The 22528-nt window shown below is 44.6% G+C and overlaps 1 protein-coding gene across 1 annotated transcript in view; it reads left to right on the forward strand.

Moving 5' to 3' along the window:
* Positions 1–6: 6 nt before the first annotated feature.
* LOC108578428 (serine/threonine-protein phosphatase 2B catalytic subunit 3-like) overlaps positions 7–22528 on the forward strand; it is a 247014-nt gene continuing 224492 nt past the window's right edge. Inside the window, exon 1 of the mRNA XM_017941766.1 lies at positions 7–535. Within this exon, the coding sequence (XP_017797255.1) occupies positions 481–535 (55 nt within the window). The 5' untranslated portion in view covers positions 7–480. The remainder of the gene's footprint in view (positions 536–22528) is intronic.

The raw sequence follows: 22528 nt of genomic DNA on the forward strand, positions 1-22528 counted from the left end.
GAAGGTGCGAGAAAGAGAAGAGAGGAATACCGTAGGTCGTTTGGCTGTAGTAAATACACGGGGAGCGAGAGAGGGACACGGCAGAATAATTTCTCACTCTGCAAACGCCCAATGAACAGCGGTTCGGAGCCACCGATGTGCCGCACCGTGCGATAACTTCCGTCACCTCTCCGACCCCCGTCTCCTCCCTCCCCTACTCCGTGCGTGTGTATGTGTGTGTGCCGCGCCGGGCTCTCGAGGTGAAAATACCGCCCTCTCCTTCCACCCAACCCCCCGTTCGTGAGGAAGGTGCTACCTCGCGCGAGTAACTACGGCTAGAGAAAGAAGAAAAAAGAAACAGTGACAGAGTGACACGGTGAGAGAGTGGGAGAGAGAAACGATCCTGTGTGACCGGGTGAAGAGGAAGAGTGAAATAGAGAAGAGCGAGGAGAGAAAGAGAGCGAGAGGCCGGCGCCCACCCGTCAACCATCCTGATACAGCATGACCTCGAACAACTCGTCGCAGAAGCTCTCCACGACGGAACGAGTGATCAAAAGTAAGCGACATAAACAATTTTTTTGCTAATCGCGTGCGTGAGAATAGCCTACGACCGTCTCTGGCTGCATGCAGTGTATCGATGCCCACCTTTGCATACGTGCGTGTCAGTGTATACGCGCGATCTTAACTTGTGTATACGTGTGTGCGTGGCCCTGCGGCCTCGTCTTTTCCGGCCACCTCGGTCGGTACGTCAGTGTGCTCTCTCGTATTTCTCGACTTTGCGTTTCTTTTCTCCCTGTCACACCGTTATTCCGAACACTTCCAACTATTCCAATTTATTTCACGATTATATCCTCGGATCAGTTGAACGAAATGTCGCATTGTGTCGTTGTCAGGGAAGAAACGAACGAGTAAAAAAGTAGGCACGTCAAAACACGTCGCGTGTCGTACAGGATTGATTTTCTTCGTAGCTTCGCGGCGCCATTGCTATCGACCTGCCAGCATTCTCATTGACCCTTCGAACCATGCTTTTCCACCCTGGCATCCCCGTGTGTACAACACTCCCTTGTATACATCAAATTTTCCAACCACACCAATCACAATTCCAGGCTTACCGATCATTCATTCAATAGTATAGCGCCTGTGCCACACGACTTATCCCTCGCGCGGTGCAACCTAACCTAATTCGCGTTGTACCCATCAACCCCGCCTCCCCCGCCATCTTCTTGTCTGCAGAGCCGTGCGGCTCGCGCGGTTAGCCTCGTTTCCACGAGGTCGAGGAACGGAATCGTCTCGAGGACGCGGCACGCCGCTGCTCGAGGATTTCGCGTCTGGACGTGGTCGTCGTCGTCGTCGTCGTCGTTGTCGTTGTCGTTCGAACAGCTGACCGGTTCGCGTGTAGTACGTACGCTAATGCGTGTCCGATGTAAATACGCGTTTCGCGGACAGGGAAGCTGACCATTGGCGTCGATACAACACACCTATTGCAGGGGCGTCGAAATCAATTATTTTTTTCCGCCTCCCTTACGACAGTTGCATTTTTTTAGCCCCCTGTGGGTGCATTTTCGAACGACCTAGTTTTATGTCCCGCGGAATAATTAATATCTCGGTCGGTGCTCACCGGCAGACGCAAAAAATGCGGTCAATCGTTGCGCTGCGAAACTCGTCGATACGTTCTCGTTAAGGAGATCTCTGCAACGGCCTATATATATGTACCTAATGAAATTGATATTTAAATCGACGTTTATTTCTATCGAAACACGAGATTCTTTTCTTTTCAAGTGCAGTTTAGCCAGTGATTCCGGTCGTTCACCCCCCACCACACGGCAGGGTTAACGTTTTTGCGTTCCCCTTCGACCGCAGTGCGTAACTGAACGCGGAATAGTCGTCGTTCGTCGTTCGAACCGTATTTTCGTATGAATTCTTGGTGAATAGGACGCGTCGAAGCTAGTTTTCTACCGTTTCGACTGATACATGCCCTTTTTAGCCGAGGGAGCGTGCTGACCCACATTGCTGCCGAAAAGGGGAACTGGTTCAGGACGTACAGGTGGCACTTTAGGTCGTCGACCTTTATTGCGTGGCGCCCTCCGCGTGTTTTTCTTTCCCCCTCCGAGGCCCAGCCACTTTTTTTTCACCGCTCTCGTTCGCCATTCTCGCTCGTTTCGAACTTTGCCCCGATTCTTCTTCGCTCAGACATTTTCGTCCATCTTTTGTCCGCCATCGTGACAATAAACTTTTTCTACTACCGTTCTCAAAGTACATCGCCCTTTCTTTTTTTCAACGTTATTACCAGCATCGGGCAAAGTAGATATTTCCTTTTTTTTTTTGAGAATTCGTTTATTTCGAATTTTTCCTCGCACTTAATTTAAATCTCTGTCAACATTTGAGAATTAGGATCGAGAATTACGATTTATCCGTCTCCGTACTCACAGGTGTTTGGATTGAATCGAAAAATAGAAAATATCGATCGTAAATTTGGAAATTTATCAAACGAGAGTTGATCGATGTTAACCAAGGATCGGTTTACTGTCTCGATTTCGTTGGTACGAGCGTTGAATTGACAAGTGGTACAGCGTGTAAGATGAAATGATGCAAAAATAGACGTTGCCCGCGGTCACGCGTGCGACCGCGAACTATCAACCACCGAATATAACTCATTGTCGTGACGGGAATATCGTAATTTGGAGGATCTCCAAGCCACCGACGGCGATTAACGATTTTTAACCGTGCTTTTGATAATTCGTACCGCGTTATTCATCTACGATTGCGCAGAGCGGAGCCGAACCATTTGTCTGTCAACGGTTTCTTACGTGTTTTTACGAGTAACGAACCGCGAAGCATCATCGACTTCGGCTCAATTAGAGCGAACTTTTCCTCGATATGCACGGACCTCTGTACGAACGGATCTTGTTATACGATTATTATCTTTATCTCGCGGTCCCGACAGGTTCTCAGACGTCTATTTTTGAATTTTATTTTAAACTATAGCCAGTTCCTGGAACACTTGATCATTCATATTATTAGGTTGAGTCATAAGTAATGTCGTTCCTTTTATGCACCTGCTATTTTCAATGTTAACGATATTTACAAAAAAGGCGCTGCGAAGCGTGTAACGGTGTATATTGGAAAAAACAAACATCGTTGGTTTTTATTGCAAACGTCTGTTGAGACTTGCCACAAAAAACAACAACGTTGTTCGTTCATAAGAAATAGAGTCGTATTGTAAACAAACTTCATTCGGTTAAATCTGAATGCAATCTTGTGCATAGTATTGCTGGAGTATTTTACGTTATTCTAAAGTACTTTTTTCTGGAGCTGTTGAGTAGTTTAGAGACGAGTGTCGAATGTAGTAAGTTTTCTTAATTACTCGTTTAACGTCGATTCAGTTTCAGAAGGTCGACTTTTAAATTTTTAGATTTAATTTAATTTCAGTGAAAAATTAGCAGAGTTTGTAGATTCTCCCTTGAGTTCAATTTCAAATTTTAAGATTTCATTTCACTTCGGTGAAAAAAGAAATTAAGCTTGAAAGATTCTGCATATTTTTCTCTTCTCTCTCGAGTTAAATTTCAAATTTTAGGATTTAATTTCATTTCGGTTCTCTCTTGAGCTCAATTTCAAATTTGGAGTTTTCATTTCACTTCAGTGATAAAAGAAATTAAGCTTGAAAGATTCTGCATATTTTTCTCTTCTCTCTCGAGTTAAATTTCAAATTTTAGGATTTAATTTCATTTCGGTTCTCTCTTGAGCTCAATTTCAAATTTTACGATTTCACTTCATTTCATTTCAATTCCCCCTTGAGTTCAATTTCAAATTTGGAGTTTTCATTTCACTTCAGTGATAAAAGAAATTAAGCTTGAAAGATTCTGCATATTTTTCTCTTCTCTCTCGAGTTAAATTTCAAATTTTAGGATTTAATTTCATTTCGGTTCTCTCTTGAGCTCAATTTCAAATTTTACGATTTCACTTCATTTCATTTCAATTCCCCCTTGAGTTCAATTTCAAATTTTGAGATTTCATTTCATTTCAATTCTCCCTTGAGTTCAATTTCAAATTTTAAGATTTCGTTTCTATCCCCCCATGACTTAAATTTCAAATTAAAAAATTTCCTTCAATTTCCATAGAAGAGAAAAATCAAAGTTGAAAAGTTTCGTTAAAAATTTCTCCAAATTTTTCCACTTTCCCTCGGGTTTCCCACGGTTCGAACGGAGGGGGAAAGAAAAGGCAGAGTTTCGAAACGACAGTTGCCATTCGAAGGCAGCTCGAACACGTCGCGTCGAATTGCAGAAACGCGTTGCCTCGGCTCGAGGTCTGCTCAGGGTTAAGTTATACGTTGACTTCTATTTCTCAGTCGCTTATCGAGCCGCGTGTGTGCCAGTCACTATGGAAATTGCGACTGCAGCATCTGTCGTCGTGATCGCCTGGAACTCGAGCCACCTTCTCTCCCTCGCCTCGTCTCGCATTTATCATCACGTTTTTGTCCCGGCGAATAATTCTTCCTCGCTTTGTATATCCGAGCGTGTCGTTCTCGTACAAACAAGAAACACGTTTTGCCCGTGTCAGCGTGTTTTAACTGGACACTGGAACGCACACTTCTGCACACGTCGTACATATTAATTCGTCTCGTTCGCTCAACTTACAATTTTCTTCTAATTACACGTATATACCTGCGCCAGACGGTAATTTACGGTTTCTTCTGCTCGAAACGATTTCGTTTCCAAAGAGCAATTTACCAAATTACAACGATAATTCAATTTTATCGGTTAGGTACGAGCAGATTTTGAAAATGGTTCAAATTTCCGACGACAGGTTTACGAGGTGGAGTAACAAATTTCGGTACAGGTTTTCGTGGTTTCTTTGTTTTTTTGGGTGGATATGAAACTTTGGCCCAGGCCCTTGGCATCTGCTTACGGAACACGAGACTGAGAATAAAGAGGATTCGAAGAGAATTGTGTTGCTTTAGATAGTAACAGTATTGTCTCGTGAAAAAAGGATCGAAGATCTGGCTCGATACGTTGGACGGAATTTGTCTTATCAGAAAATTGCCTGGTGGGGAGCTCGTTTTAATTAATCGTGTTGTGTATCTTGGAGAACACTTTGTGTCTTGGACGTTCTAACGAAATTCTGAAAATTGCTGTACAGCAGTAGATACGTAGAATTGTTAAGCTGTCGGTAAAATATCGTAGCTATTTATTGGAACTTACGAATGAAATACAGCGTTACAAAGAAAGTTTACCAATTTCACCAATTTTCTTGATGTATCGTATGCAATAGCGAATGATTTGTAGACCACCCTGTATATATTTTCCAAAATACAGCACACAAATTCCACTACGAAAGACTTCACAATTTTACCATCTCGCTGCAACGAGACCACCGGCTATGCGTTCATTTCTCAGTTAGAAATGCGATCTTTCACAAAACTACTGTGCACCGCACAAGTGCTTCAAATAAGAATTCTTATCACTCCAATCAATGTGAAAACGAATGAAATTCAAATCTGCAAAGAATGAATATGAGATTCAAGATGTGATTTACCATTTCCTCCCAAACCCGCTACACCGCAACCAAAAAGAGAAACCAAGGAATCCCCGCGCAACTCGTTCTCATCTCTCCTCCTCCTGTCCAATATGTTTCCTCGAGAAGCGAGAGGAAACTTAGGTGGCAAAGAAAGAAACGAAAACAGAGAAGCGTAAGACTATTTTCGAAGCTGACGACAGGATTCTCTGCTCGCTTTGTAGCTGATAGCGGCGCGCGCGCCTTCAATTACGCCGCCGCAACCACTTTCTCCCCGTTGGACAATTACCGAATTTAAAAGGCATCGCGTTACACGGCTCTCCCGTTACCGAGCTAATATTTTTCCAGTCTAATTGCGTCTCCAGCCGGTCGCCAACTGCCACCGAACCCGCCTCGCAGCCACATTTTTGCACCGCAGAAATTTACACGCTCTCCCTCGGTTCGCCCCTCTTCGACCGTTAGATTGCCCCGATAATTGCCCGTTCGCCGGATTACGCCGCTTAATTATGGGCGTGACGCGTCGATTATCGAAAAGAGGGACGGTTCTGTTTTTCCCCGTGCAAATCACCGCCCTTTTGTTTAGCCGATTTCTGACTTCATTATCCCGCGCGGTACAACTCTCCGATTCAACCGAGGTGGTGTTTCTTCTCTGTTTAGAAAATCGAGGAACGACGAAGGGTGATATTGATTATCAGGCTCCCTCCTTTCGTCGAAATTTAGCGAAGGGTGTAGAATTGGTAAAATTGCCGATGTCGCGCGGTTCAATGGGTTTCGCGTGTTATTTCGGTATGAATTGTGGAAGTGGATTTAACGAGGGTTTCTTACTTCTCTTCCTCTGGTGCTCTTGTTTTTAGGAATTAGGGGTAGAGAGTATCGATTATTAGGGTGTAGTTTCACTGTGTTGGAAACACTTTGGACAAAGACACTAGGACTTCCACCAGATGTGTCCGGTGTTCGTCTTCGAGTCTGCACTGTGACGGACTGAGCGCGAGGTGCAAGTTTTATACCGTCGCACTGATATACCGTTTAGGTGAGGGATTCAGACGCCAAACGACACGTTTTGTGAAATGCAGAGTTTAATATTTAGAGTAACGGGCTGCTGGTTGCACAGAGACTGACCGGTGGTCATTGGTTTCCTATATATATAACTTATAGTGACTAAGGGTGCAATGGTTTAGGCTGGTTTGTTCGAACGAGTAATCGGCGAGGAAGTTACGGGAAACAGGAGATGAGTGTTCGGGTGACTAACGGTGGAGATTAGGTGGGCTATCACACTGCACACTGCAACACGTTCGTAGCAACTTAATTTTATCTGCATTTACAACGAACCATCCACTTTCAACATTACTCTTCATCTTCAAACTCTCCTACACAGTCTAGTGCTTCGTCCGATAATTGAAAAAAAGCTATATTTATTCCGTCGTTGACTACGCGGCTCAATTTACTCTCCTGCAATCCTTACAATTCTTATAGTTCTTATGTTTCTGCCCGCAGTGCTCCTAACGCGTCCTTATATGCCGGCTTTGACGCCCCTCTCTTGCCTTTGGGAAACCCTGGCGCAAGTTGGGGGTTTCTACCCGGCAAGGACCGCGTCGAGCGAGCACGTGGCTGGGTCCTTCCTGACCCAGCCCTTAGCGCGTGGGGGAGTCAGGCGTTGGGTCCGGGTTCCTCCGCAGATCGAGAGGTCTGCGGGTCATGAACCGGCCCGAGTCCCTACCTTCACTCAACCATATTCTTACACTTGTAAAAGAACATTGTATCGCCAACGAGCGGACCTTAAAGTCTGTCATTGGGGAACAGGCTCGGCGGCGTAGAAACCGATGGCAAAGGACCCGACGTCCTGTTGCCGAACACAGAGAGGACGCGTGCAGGGGGCCGGTGGCCCGACGTCATCGATGCTTCGTGGCGCGACAGAGAGATAAATATTCGGAGCAAGGGATCTCGCCACGAATTGGGGGTGTCTTGGGACTCTCCGAGAAGAGGACTCTGTCGAAAAGGCACGGCACTTACCCGAGAACCTTCGGCGGAAAAAGAATTCTAACAAATAAATTCATTTAAAATAAATGTGTATCGAATTAAGCTCAAAACTTCCCCTTCGGCAAAATTAGGGTGAAGTGCCGTTAGCTTCACTCAACCATATTCTTACAATAGTCACAACCCAAAGTCCATCTTCCCTAACCCCTCAAACAGCCCTATTTCCTCCATTTCCGCGTCCATTCTCCGTTTCACCACGCGCACGTCGCGTAACGTTAAACCTCTGTCAAATAAAGTCCTGTTTCTACGCAACGACGATTCTTAATTTAAATTCAGCGTTACCCTGATATCTGCTCCGAGTTTCGAGGAATTGGGGCAAACCGGGCATCACAGTAGGTATAAGCGGATCCCAGCTTTCCCTTTTTGGGTGTCCAGAGACAGTTCGCTGCCAACAAGCCCTTACCGAACCTTGTTCTATTCTTCCACGCGAACCTCCTCTTTTCCAACTCCTTCCGTTCTTTTGTCTCTCCCCGGGTTAAGACTTGCCTTCGTCCTCGAGTAGCCTAAGGAGCGCACATGGGGCATCCAGGTTCGCACGAGGACGAACGACCCCGCTTTCTACGAATTTTCCGTTTCTATCTTTATCTATCTCTACTCCTGTCTCCCTGTCCTAACAATATAAAATCCCAGTACGCCTACACCTCCGGTCAGTTTTTCCTTTACCAGCCATCGAAACGTACTCGTCGAACCGCCGCCGCCGGGACGATTAGCGAACGAAACAGTTGTACCATTCCGAGCGAACTGTACGCTGACCACCGCGTTTAGATTTGAATAAATTGAGGTGAAACCAATGCGACGGCGTTCCTCACCCACCTCAGAGCGCCTCGAAGAGTAAACACGTTTCTTCTGAGTCGAAGAATAAAAAGAATATCAGCAGTTACAGAGACTATTTTATTTCAATCACCCGTTTCCAGTAGACTGTGTTTTTCTTTTTTACATCGTCTTGGAGGATGTGGAATTAAGAAAGTGGAGAGTTGCGTTTGGATCGATCGTTAGACTGTAATTTAGGGGTTGTCGAGATATCGACAGGGATTGGTTGTGTTCGTAGTTTTATGTTTGTTCTGCGGCAAGGGTAATATTCCAGCGTGCAATTAGCAGGCTGGAGTGATTCGAAATTTCCAGAGCCCGAACGTTAACCAGGGAAATTAGACCTCTTCCCGTGGCTCTTTTCGAATATATCAAAGGGGAGGAATAGGCCGGTAATTACATTTTATTTCAACGCGACAGACGCCGCTCAAGCCTTTCAAGTATCGCAGGCGGCCGTCGACTGACGAGCGCATTGTCTTTCGAGCGTTTTCAGGCGGTCGTATCCAGCAGTTTGTAATGAAATCAAAGAGCTTACGGCACGACCAGGGCTCTCGCTAACGACATTACGCTAGCTCGATTGCGAGATAATCGTTTCGTTCGCGCGTGGGCTTGAACGTAGTCTTTTCTGTTCCCTAGAGCTGGCAGAAAAAATACCGTGCAAAAATTCGTGCGCGGTTTTGCGTCGATTTTTTTGAATTTTTTAAACTAGTGTTTTTATTCTCTCCTTCTTTCGTGTAGTATCGGAGACACCCTTTACACGCGTTTACAAAAGTGAATAAAAATTCGTAGATCATTTTGCATCGAAATAAGCTTAGTCGATTTTCCTTGAATTTCTCGGTCACGTGAATAATTTTTTAACGAAGTTTTCTTCTCTCCTTCTTTCGCCTAATATCGCAGACACCCTCTGTGCACCCGTAGAAAAGTGAAAAAGATCGTATAAAAATTTGGAGATCATTTTGCGTCGAAACAAGCTTAGTCGATTTTCCTTGAATTTCTCGGTCACGTGAATAATTTTTCTCTCTCCTTCTTTCGTTTAACATCGAAGACACCCTCTGTACACACTTAGAAGCGCAGAAAAGCAGAAAGAACCGTGTAGAAATTCATAGATCATTTTATGTCGAAATGAACTCTCGATTTTTCTGAAATTTCTCCTTCATGTGAATAACGTTTTAAAGGAGAATCTTGATTCTTACTCTAATACCAAAGACACTCTCTGCACACACGTAGAAAATCAGAAAAAAATCGTACAAAAATTCGTAGATCATTTGACATGGAAACAAGCTCGGTCGATTTTTCTCAAATTTCTCGTTCACTCGAAAGTCTTCGAAACGCGACAAGACACTTCTCTACTCATTTTCTACTCAAGAAGCATTCTTCTTCCATCCAACATCACACATACGCACACGTACTTGCAGTAAGTTCACAGAAATCTGGCCGTGGATAATAAAGATCACGTTCGTCGTGTCGTTCTTTTGTGCCGAGAAAAATTGCATCCCCCTGCCCCGCGATATTCTTGGCTCGATGCATTCTGATTGCATTAAATATGCAGAGTGTACGTGCACGCCGCCGCCACTCCTCTCTTTTCTCTCTTTCCCACAAACCCTCTGTCCCTCTTCCGTTCGATCGTTTTTCACCCTCTCCACCCTCCTTTTGCCAGTTCACCTCACGGATTCTACTTTCTCGCGTTGCCCTCCTTTGTTTTCCTCCCCTCGGTTCTCCGGCGAACTCTATAAATAATGGAGAATCGGTGAAGTACAAATTGCTCTTTATGAAAATTCACTTCGTCCTTCTTTCGTTCTTATTTCACCGTCTCTGACTCGACGTCGTTCTCTGCTCCCCTTCTCTGTCGTTGGAAACGCGTTCGATCGGAAGGAATTCTCGATAGGGCTTGTTCTCTCCGAGCTCGACGTTCCTCGCTTCGCTTTTCCCCAGAATATTCATTTTTCGAGGTTTCTGCAGCGCAGAAATATAAACATTCCTACGACTAACAGCGAAGTAAACACACTCGTCACTTTTTCGAAATTTTTTCATTAGCTTCTCGTTTGTTGTCAGTCCCGAAGGATTTCCAGGAATCGTTCCCTGTCTCGCGCGGACGAACAGTGTTTACTGTTATCGCGACGCAGTGATATCGTTGAATGGAATTTGCAGCAGAAAAACCTCCCTGTTTCTTCCACTGTTCCATTTAAGGGGGTCTTCTAGTGTGACGGCAGTTTTCTAGGCCTTTCTTGCTAATTTATCACAGAAGTACGGTAACAGTTACTAACGTGAGCTTTATTCCTATGTATTTACTTGTCCTTGAGGAATCGTTACAAATTCTTTTTGTTGAAAAATAATTAGATACGGCTGCTGTGAAACACGTCAAACAGGAGCATGAAAAAAAAAAGTAGGTCCACGGTTGCCATGATTTGAGCTGTTCTGCTTATCAGAAATTAAAAAATCCAATTGATTCTTATTTAGTGCGCATGTCGCTATGGTCGGTAGTAGAGTAAGAGAAAAATATTGAAAATGAAAAAAATGGCGGCACTTTGAATACGAAGTATCGATTTTTTCGACTTTTTTCGCCTTTCAGAGGCTCTAAAAATCAGAAAAATATATATTTTGGCATAATTCTACTACCGACCGTAGCCACACATGTTCTGAAGACATGTGCAAAATTTGCCAGACCGTGGCAACCATTTCAGAAAACATGGCTCCGAGAAAAACGCGTTTAAAGTTTTCAGTGCAATTTAGATTCTCCCTTGATACGATTACAACTATAAAACTTGAGGAGTACATTCTTAAAGAGCTGCACTTTCGATATATGCAAAAAAATAAAAATCGATTTTTTGAAACCGTCACACTAGAAGACCCCCTTAACACGTTGACTGCCATGGGGGTCATCAGTGACCGGCACTCGACTTGGCTGCAGCGTCGTGGGGGTCACCGGTGGCCGGCGTCGCATAATAAAAATTTCATGTTGGCGCCATGGGCAAACCACGTAAAATGCGCGCGGCAGTCAACGTGTTAACCGTATCACCTCTGTTCCAAATAGAATCAGGAGCAATCGCTCCAGAGCAAAGTGATGGGTAATGTGCGTATGCATGGACTTCCAACCTACATTCACCAGTGCAGGCGGCCCCAGTAATGGAGCCGTGGTGGAGTAGGTTCAAATCGGCCAGTAAGGCCATCCTGCTGGGACCAAGTAAGGATGCTCGCAGCTCCGCCTCCCCGTAGCCCCCGCTGGTAACGACGCTCCGGGCTGCACGCAGCCTGGAGGGTCGGCTAAGTGAGCTGCGTCCCGAAAGGGTAGGTCCAACTTGCTCTGTGATCCGAACGGTGAGAGCAGGGTTTTTCCAAGTCGCGCGCACTCCGCCGAAGCGCGCGTTCTCCTGGCAATGGACCCCAGAAAGTAGAGATACCAACATCTTCTTGCGAAAGCCGGTATAGAGCAGAAGCTCGAGGTACGGCGCCGGTCGATCGTCTGATCGAGCCCAATAATACGCACACAATACTTGTCACGATAACAACGGCCGCAGGGGGGTGTTTTCGGACACCCGGGGCTTAGCGAACCCCCGGCATCCTGAGCTTCAAACCCTTTCCCCATCATCTCCTTATTCCATCCCATCCAATACCTTTCCTTATTTTTCCTCTCGCCTGTAACAGGGTCAGAGCACAGTACTTGCGTGTACTGGTGAGTCCGCCTTCCCGTGGTTCCCCGTGGATGCGGTGGCAGTCGACGTCGGGGTATTTGCCCGGTTTGACTGGCAACGTAACGAAAGGGCTCATCCGTTGAAAACGCTCAGCGGCGTGGCTGGATTTTTCCATCGCCCGTTTCGGGGCTGTGGCTGGCTGATGCGTAGATTCTTAAAGCTTGATAGAGGAATAGGCACCGCCTGGGAACTCTGAGCCCTTATCAGGGCGGCTACACTCAACTGTCACGATAACAACAAACTCGGTTCGTCGAAAAACAGCTCCCCGATAGAAGTCCTGCGAAGTTAAGAAACTTTCGAAGGAAGCGCGGAGGCTTGTCGACAAGAAAAAAAATGAAAGAAAAATCAGGAAGGAAGGGGGAAGCAGAAGTGTCAGTAGACGAAACATCAGGCCGTCGAAATAAACAGAGAGTGCGAGAGAGTGAACTGCGGAGGCTAGGCAGTAGCGCGGGTTCAATTGAAGGCAACTGGCAATGATCGAGAACTCGTGATCGCGAAAGTGATAAATGAATCACGGAGTGGCTCGCGGTATAATCCCGCGATTTCAAAACTGGCCAGCGATGCATATAGAACGATCCGCGCGAGCGTTTCATTCTCTCTCTCTCTCTCTCTCTCTGTTTCTGTGAAGCAGCCTCTACCCACCAGCACCGCCACTGCTTGGATCTTGGGATATCGCGTTAAATATTGGAACGTGGCCCCAACGGTATTCAGCACGTTAATCCTAGGATTTGCATCATTCGACGTAACGTGTGACCGTCGTTGTGTGTTGTGGCGTTATTTATTAAAGGCGAAACTATTCTGCGGCGACGATAGCCGCGTGTGTGTCATTATTTGCCAACGGTGGCAACCGTTCTATAAATATTTTCATAGCTTCATAATGCCTGCCTTCGTATGCTATTTTCGTTGCTCGAGCAACTTGCCGATCGTTTTTCGACCGACATCGAGAGACTATGATACGGTACAACCAGCGCCGACCACGTGCTCCGGCCATGATTTATTCGAAACGCGTCGATCTGTCGATCTTGCTCTCACCGAGTAGTTTCTTCTTTGTAACAGCGGCGTGGAAATTTTGTTAAGGATGAGGCTGGGATTCCGAGGTGGTTACAGATTCATTGTGATTTTGAAGGTTCGATGGAGTAACTGAAACTCTGAGTAGTTTCTTGTTTATCTCGGGAGCTTGGAACATTTTGGTAATGATCGTGGATGGCTGCGAAAGTTGTGATTTTGAGTTGATGGACGGTTTGGTATGGTTTTGCGTTAGGTAGCGATGTTCAAAATTTGTTACCTATATTTTGTGATCGTAACTTACCGAGAATTGTACCGTTTTTGATAGGACAAGCGATTAATTAGCGAACGACTAGATAAGCAACGTTTCACGTCGCACCACTCAATTCGTTCCAGTTATAAAAGTTAATCTCGAGAAGATAATCTCTGGCATTAAGGACGAGACAATAGTAGTTTTCATCGAGATGCACGAGTCAAAGGAGGCGACGTAAACACACGGCGCTTCGCGGAGATAACAGTGTAATGGTTAGTCATTAAGGTAACACTGATCAATTTACCTGTTCTATTAGTCACCGCGGTAGAATCTCGCCAAGTAGTAGAATGATTCCGACGATCGTTCAAACTATGCTCTATCCTTATGAACACACAAACACACATACGTATGTAACTTGATAAAAGATGGAGGATTAACGCGTGCAAACATACCAGTAGCGTTATGTGTTCTTACGAATGTTAATTAGATTTAACGATGACATGTGTTTGCCACCCACGTGGCGCCTGATAAGATCGCTCTGTAACCTGGAGAATCGTGATAATAATATCGAGAATGTGTCGTGGCATCTGTGCCCTAATTTTTTCCCCTCTCTGCCAAAAGCTAACATCCTTCTCTCTCTCTGTCTCTCCCCGGCTCTCCCCGGCTCTCCCCGGCTCTCCCTCTCTCTGTCGTGATACGCGTATTGTTTTTGGAGAGATCGATTGATTAGTCGACGAATAAAATAACGTGTAAGAGAGGGAGAGAGTGAGAGAGAGGCTCTCTGATGGAACAATTGTTATTCATGAGGCAGTTACGCCTTGGATTGATACGGATGACGACGCCTGGATAAAATCAGCGGAACGAATTTTGATATCCATCTGCTAGGATGGATACGTCGGCTACGGCTGGTTGAATAATACGGGGAAAGAGCGAAAATTGCGGTGACTGGAACGTATTCTTGGCAACCTGTTTAAAATAACGCGCGTCCGGAGGTGTTCGTTCTATACCGGTCCACAGAAACGCATTGTTTTCGTTATAAAATAGTAGTAGTGTCTATATTAACTTGTCGCTATTCTTCGTCGAAATACCAGATCAATTGGAATATTCTGAATCGTTCGATTTCTTCGAAAAAAAATTCAATTCCTTATCCACAGAGTAGTACCCTTTAGAAGAGTAAATTCCCAAAACTGTTCATAGAAAAAACTAACTGTATCATATGAAATTAACTGAGCCTAATTATATACTCTATGAAATTAATTAAAAAACAGTTCACTCGTCATTCGAAAGAGAAACAACGGTGGCTCGTGAAAAATTGGCGAAGCAAGGGGTGTTAATTTGCTAGTCGAATTTAAATATCCGCCCCTATCGAGTTTGGTCACGGATCGTCGAATAATGTCACACTGAACGAACCGTGACGCCGGAGTGGAAAAAAAAATAGAAATAAACGAAGAATTAAAAAAAAAAAGAAAATAGCAGCTGGTAGAGGGGCGTAGGAATCGGGCGTTACTACAGTAGTACGCATATAGTGGCTAGTATAGCAAGTATAGACAGCAGTATAACCGGGCCCCGTGGCGGCTCGTGGCTCACGGCTGGGTGGAGTGTAATAATAGACACAAACTCATTTGGCCGGTCGGCCAACTACATTTGGCTCGACCGTCGTCCACTGTTCGTTCGTTCGCTGCTCGTGCCGGATCGGCGAAATTTTTGTTGACTTTACGAAAGAAGAAATAAACAGGGGGCCCTCTTCTCCTGTTCTCGCCCGCGTTTCGCGCTTCTTCAACCCCCTCCCCTACCCTCCGATCGTACATTTCTATTATAATTGTCCCGTTTTTCTCGTTCTCTGGTCGTGCAAGAGACAAGTCGCGCTCTTTTCGATTCAAATTTCGCTCGATGCTGTAAGTAGGATAGATCAGTGACGAGCAATCGTTCAGTGAGATCTAAAGTGATTTGTACTATTCTTTGAGAATTGATTTGGCAGTTTGATCGATGAAAAATCTCTCCATTATCTATGGTGATGATAAAACACTCTGTCTTGTATATTTTTAACCCTTTTGTGTATTCGAAGTTAGAAATTCGAAGGGAGATTGAAACGAAATTTTTCGTATCTAACGACATCCACCAGAAAAATCCACCTGTGAGATTGAAAGAGTTAAACTCGGAAATTAAATTTTTTTTAGAAATTTAGATGTTTCTAATTTTGTCCCACTGCGAAGGAAACTTGACCTAATAATTGAGTGTGGAAGTATAAACGAATCTCGAAGTATACTTGCACGTGTTAAGTGTTCAGGGTTCTTTTCGCAATTTAATTCAACCTTTGTGACCATTTAAAAATCTTCCTTCAAAAATCATTTCACTATCTCGCGTGACGTCACGTATACAATAATAAATCTGGTCTAAACGAAAAGAGAGTTTGACGAAAAAGAAATCCGCTCGATAGACGAAAATCCATTCGACTGGACACGTACCCTCGATTTCCGGTAAATGAGCTCTGCTCGTAATTGGCATGGCGAGACAGAGGCACGGTTGGACAATGAACGATCGTCCCGTCGCTCTCTTTCATCTCTCCTTGCGCCTCTTGATCGCGAACGCGACACGTCGGGCCCGACGGGCTTCTATTTTCGTGGACAAACGATCCGTTGACGGTCGCCTCTCGAGGGCCATCTCCTCGCACAAAAGGAGTTTGACGGTTCGAGAGATATTCGGTGGAATCGCGAAGGGTCGAAGGAGAGAATCGAAAGTTGGCGGAAATTTACGGAATCGTTTGGAGCGCGGCGTGGATGCGACTGGCGTTCGAGTGGATGCTCTTACGGCTCGAGTGCCTCGTCCCGTGATCGAGATTAACCCTGAAATCGAGGATCCTCCGTTGTCCATGGCTGGACCCAGGCTTTTCTTCTCCCGCCAAGGGTGAAGTTAAAGTTTTCGCAAGGGCGCTCTTGCAAAATCCTACGTGAAATTCCTCGAACACTCGATGTAAATGCGTAATAATCATTTTTCAACTTCGACTTTTTAATTATGTACCAAGTTTCGTTTCACAACAACGTGTCAGACTCGTGGGAGAAATTCTGGTCAAGATGTGACAAAACTAACGATATCAGTAAGAACAATTAATCTTTAACAGATTAACTTTTGTCACCTGACACAGTAGTAAAACAGTAAATGGCTGACGCTTAGATGCACAGTCAGAAGAAAAATCATAGGTTAAAGGGTTAATTCTCTAGAATTACTAAGAAACGAAACGGTTGAAACTGTGAAATTTAAATGAATTTCGCTACTTTTCAAGATGGATTTTCTATTTCGCAGTTTCAATTTTGCAAAGTAGACAATTCTTGTTTTACAATTTTCCAGAAAGCAAAGAAGTATATTTAGTCGTATTTATTATAGAGTAAAAGAACGACAGAGTTGTCTCGTTCACGGCGTATTATACGCAGCTTCTTTCTCCTCGTCTGTTGTTCCATTCTCGTTCCAATTGAAACGAATTTCTCGCTCTTCGCAACCGGGATCTTTTTCACCGGAATAATTTTACGGTGAATACCGTCTGAGATTATGCGAAAGCACGGTGAATATCTCCGGGGAAGCATCAGTTCAGACTGTCGCTGGAGACTGTGACGATAGTTATTGTAATTGCACCCGATCCAAGGACCCGTTAACCCATTGAAACTCGGCTCATTGTTCGGTCTAATTCATAGCCGTAAGTTTCATACGTCGCTCGAGATTACGTGGCGGCGAAGCCGTGAAGATTATCGAATCCTTAACTAAACGGTCTTCGTGGAAGTCTAAGAAATTCTCGTGAATACCGGAATCCTTATTGCACGTTATTAACAATGTTAAATCACGTTCGTGGGTGATCGATCTTTGCAAGAAAGCACGAATTCGATTTTCTCGTCGATGTGCGTTACAGGTTGGAATAATTAATAAATTGAACCGTGGAAGGCGCTCTCTGGTAGAAGGTAGTTCCGCGAAGATCCTCGAAGATTCACAAAGTCTCTCGACACATTCGAGACTTTTCGAACTTCTCGAGACGTCCAAGTTCGTTAAGCCTATTAAGCCTGTCGAGGTTCCTCCGGACCCTCGAGAAACCCCTCCTCGTTCCCCATAATATTCGAAACCGAAAAGTTTGCCGTTCTCCGTTTCAAATGTCCCCGCAATTTGCTCGGCGGATGAACAGGTTATAAAAAACTGGGTTAATAGGTCGAAAGATAATCTGATACAGTAGCTAGCACACCTGACAAATCCAGCGAAATAAAATCACGGTCTATTTTCAAAATTAATTTCTATTATTCAGAGAAAATCTGAGTGTTCGGCACAGTTCCCAAAAAATTTCCTATATTTCAGGAGTCTATCGATAATTTTTCTCCAATTATAATAAATTTCCTCAAATATTAAATTGTACATTTTAGAACTCCGTCGATAATTTTTCTCCAATGAAATTTCCTCGAATGAAATATTTTTATGCGACTGTTTCACTTCGTTTCAACGTTAAATATGCAATCGTGGCGGGGAACGTGTTAAAATTAATTACAGAACTACCTCTTAGAAGTTCCACGATGCACGTACAGTGCGTATTATTATTCGTCTATGATCCATTAAGCTCGCAAGTAAATGAAATGCAACGCACATCTCCTGTTCCACAAGCGCCTCGGATTAGATCCACTCGACTTGTATCAACGGCGAAATACTACACAGAACTAACTCCCAAGAGGGTTGCAATCAGACACTATAAACCTATACCTTGCCGCAACCAGTAGGATCGGCAGGTTCGCCACAATGTTACCATTCACCGGTGGACAAAACAAAGGGATCGCGTGTATCACGGTCGCGGGAATAAATCGGCTGGTTCGGGTGGGCGGACAGGAAATTAAAACCCTCAATTAGTGCAACCTTGTAACCTTGTCAGCGAGTTCCTGCTGCCGCGGGGAATCGATAAACGCCCCTATAGACGCACTGCTAGGCGCGTTCCCGCCTTGTCAGATCCCGTTAGCGACATCACCAGAGAGAGAAGAGAGTATGCCGGGGGAAATCGACTTTTCGATTTAATCGCGTTGCATCGCTATCCTACGATCGTTTCAGGAAGACAATTATTTAACGGGCCGTTGCGCTGCCCAGAGAAAAATGCTGTTGCCCCTCCACCCTTCCGGTCCCAGACCGTCCGCAACGACAAACTGGAACGTCGATCGGCGATTTAACGAGCTGAACTGGCCGTGAGAACAATTAAGAAACACCGGGAACCGTGAAGCTTTCTTCTTTCTCTGTCGATGCAATTTTCTTGCTATCGGGGAGGAAGCTTTTGTTTAGATCTAATGCTAGAGGAATTACTCGACAGAAGGGGAAGAATTGGAACACTCGAGAGATTTGGAGATCTCCAAATGGAGAAATTTGCAAGTTGATTACTATCGTTGTGCATGCTCAACCCTTTGAATGCGGCGTGCTCTGACCAAGGACCGTCAGACTATGCCACTGAGACTCGCTGAAAAGTATATCGTAAGCATAGGAGAACAGTTGCTGTTTGTCATCTATCAAGAGACCTACTTACTGTTGCACCGGTTTAGGAAAACAGCAAATGTATTGCAGTAAACAAATTTTATTGGTCGTATATATACGCGTGTAGCAGTGAAAGGGTTAACGAGCAAGTAACTACCAATCTAACCTAAGAAACGAGTCTCTCAGCAAATTCAACAAATATTGTTGGATTGTTACTAATAATAATGCGTCAGCTAATAAGCAAAAATGAATTGTGTTATATAGAGTGAAGGACAAAAGTATTCATACATCCTGTAAAATGGAATAACTTTTTTAAAATTGGGCCAAACGACTTGAGTTCTTTTGAGAAATTAAAAAAATTAATTTACTAGATGAAGTGTAAATAATTTTTGAAACAACTGCAATTAGTCGGAATCGCGAAGAAAATAGCGAAGGTCGTTTTTACAATTTTTTTATCTGAGCTCGTAATGAAAATTTAAAAAATACGTTTTGTAGATCTATGTCAATTAGACACACGTTGAAAATTTCATCGAAATCGGTTAACCCTCTATGGGCCGAATATTTTTCTTGACTGTAAAAGAATTTATGTAACGTACAATTAGCAAATATCGACCTATAAATACAGAATAACAGTGAATTCAGCATTCACCCATTGGCATTCAGCCATTTTGTGGAAGAAAGTTCAATTATTTAATAAAATATCGATATATTAGTATGTGACTTGAAAGTTACACGGGCTCATAGAGGGTTAACGTTGCTATGAGCTACAAACGGTTAAAGATTGTGAAAATCGCACTGTTTCACGACTTTCGGCCTAGAACTTCTTATATCTTTCGATGCCTGTCGCTTGTTTCTCCATCCACCGATTTCGATGAATTTTTCAGCGTGTGTATAATTGACACAGATCTACAAAACGTATTTTTGAAATTTTCTTAGACCTTCGCTATTTTCTTCGCGATTCCGACTAATTGCAGTTTTTTCAAAAAATTTTTCTACACGTCATCTAGTAATCTAATCTTTCCAAGTTCTCAAAAAAAAAAACTCAAGTCGTTTGGCCCAATTTTAAAAAAGTTATTCCATTTTATAGGGTGTATGAATACTTTTGTCCTCCACTGTATACGAGAAACACTGCTAGTGAAAATAATATGGTAGACCAGATGTGATCGGACCCATAGGCCTGTAACTGTTTATACCTAAGGGACCTGGGTAAAATGCTGATGCAGTCCTGGTCTCTTTTTCTCAAGTGGACAACAGACTTTCTGTCGAACCCCTTACGAGTTTTTCACTTTCACTTCGATTTTCTAAAATCTAAAATCGTTATCGAAAGGACATAATTTGCTCGAGTTACCTGTGTCCAAAGTGTGCCTCGACGATCACATCGATCCACGCATTGAAACGACTTAGCCTCTGCTGAAAAGGATAAATCAAACCGTAGAAAACATTTCAGACCGGTGTGTACGGTTTCGTAACGTTGAAAGGGTTAATAACTCGCACAACGGCTTCTTTTCTTCGTCCTCCGGGCGATACTCGAGCGAAGAAAGAAAGAGATACGCGGACGAGGAGAAAAGGGGACGTTTGCACGACGTGTGGATAAGTTTGAACAAAGAAGGAGGGTGGAAGAGTGGGAAGAGTGTATCGGGAGGGCCTCTGAATGGCTGTAGCAAGGCGTAAATGTTAATTCACGGATCGGTTAGATAGAACGGACGGCGGAAGACTCGAGGCTTGATGGATTTCTCGTAGGAGGAATTCAGGTTCACGAGAAAGTAGCGGCGACTAATCTTCATCGCGAGGAGCTCGCGCGCGCGGAAGGTCGTACCTTCATTTAGCATGGCGTCGTTCGCAATGAAACCAGGCCATCGACGAAGGGCGCACGAATTCATTACGTGGCCCGCTTTTCGAACTCCACGGAATATATCTGATCGAACCGCCTGGCCTTCTCTCCTTGCCCCCGCGAATTTAATCTTCCACCCCTACCGCTCGCGCCAAAGCACCCTTCTCGCGAGGCTGCGCGATTCGGCTTGTAGACTCTTTTTTTTTTTTTACTTATTTTTCGAGTTTACTTGGAGTAGTTTAGTTGGAGTGGGAGTAGGAGCAATTGGAGGGATGATTTTTTGTGATTTATGGCGAAGTGGACATTTGGAAAATTTGGGTTATCTCGGATTCAACGACGTTTAATTGTTGAATTTTTTAATCGATCGATAGAGTAGGAATGTCAGCGTGACACGGTAATGTTTTATTAATCGTCTCGTTATTTTTGCTCGTAGAAGGTAATTGGTGTTTCGACGAGAACTCAGTTTGATGCGTCGGCGGTGAGAAATTTTGTTATCGAAGGTTATCCGAGTGTCTAAAATTGATAAACATTTCTGAAATTACCTGAAATTGCAAATAAGAGCTGATAAATTGCAGCTCTTAGCAATTTATTTCTAGATTTCTCGCTAGTCTTACTTGTCCGAGTATTAAAAATTTTCGAAAATTCCTGTCACAGCGTGGAGGCAACATCGTCGCCTCGAATTTCACAAATTAAAACCCCCAGCGACGAGTAGCTTCCAGCCACCCGATGTAATCGTGATCCTCCAGTCATGAAGTTCGTGCCAGGACAGCGGCCCTTCGTATTCACGCATCAACAGGTGAGCCATCGTCCTCGAATTTCGCCGGAGTGCGTGTCCCTACCCCTTCAACCCTCCTTTTCACTTCGCCGCTCCTAAAAAAACCGCCGTAACATCGAAAAATCACCCTACATCTTCACCAACCCGTCTTCCTATCAGTCCCAACGACGAGAAGAGAAGAAAGCAAAAAAAGAGAAGAAGAACACCGTCGAAGAGGGGGAAAAAAAGGAAGAACATTTATAAGAAAAGAGGGCGGCTGAGCGAGGCAGCGAAAGAGAGAAGCGGCGAGAAGAGAGCAAGGGGCGAAGAGAGAGAGAGAGAGAAAGAGAGAGGCGGGGCACCGTGGCCAGATCAATACACACGGCCAACCCCGTAGTAACGCATAGAATACCTTATTCATAACGTGCCGCCGTGTCCGGTGTTTTCTTTCGACCCCCTCTCTCTTCAACTTTGTCCAATCTGTACGTACACGTGTACATGTGTGGTCAAGCTGTATTTACATGCCAGCTTGAAAAAGACCCGGCTGGTTGAAAGAGAGAGGGAGATCCACGAGAGAGAGAGTCTGTAGAGGATTACTTTTCTATCTCTGTCGCTCTTTCTCTACTTTGTTCGACGTTTAAGGCACAGCTTAACTCTGCTCCCCGCGACCTGGGAAAATGTCGAGGTTGCCAGGCACGAGGCTGGAAGGCCGTACACAAGCGACAGAGAAGAGAACCTGGACCTGGCAGTTGGATCAACGAGCAAGGAGACTCGGCTGTGTGTGCATTGTCGTTGATCCTTCTGCTCCCTTTCCCTGGATTACCCAGCGCGCGCCACCATTTATTCCAAACGACTTTCACGTCGTGGAAAACGCCACGTTCACCGATCGTTCTGCAGATTGATTTTGCGGTTTGCAGCTGTGGTTTCAAGCGAGTTAGCCTCGTTGTAGAACCGTGATTAGCTATTTCGGCCAAGTTTCTATGTCTTTCCAGCTGGGGTTTTCGGTAGGAGGGAAATTTACAGAGTTTGTGTAGAATCTGTATAGATCGAAGCGGGGATTTTGTACGGGAGTTGGAGAGGGACTAGGCGGGGTTTGAATTGATTTTTGCGGCTACCAAGAGCGCACACACAGGCTTCTTTAAGGTGTAACGCTGTGCTCGAGGCTTTTCTCCGTGGGAGATGTGGTC

This window comes from Habropoda laboriosa, unplaced genomic scaffold (genome assembly GCF_001263275.1).
Source record: "Habropoda laboriosa isolate 0110345459 unplaced genomic scaffold, ASM126327v1 scaffold5, whole genome shotgun sequence".
NCBI lineage: Eukaryota > Metazoa > Arthropoda > Insecta > Hymenoptera > Apidae > Habropoda > Habropoda laboriosa.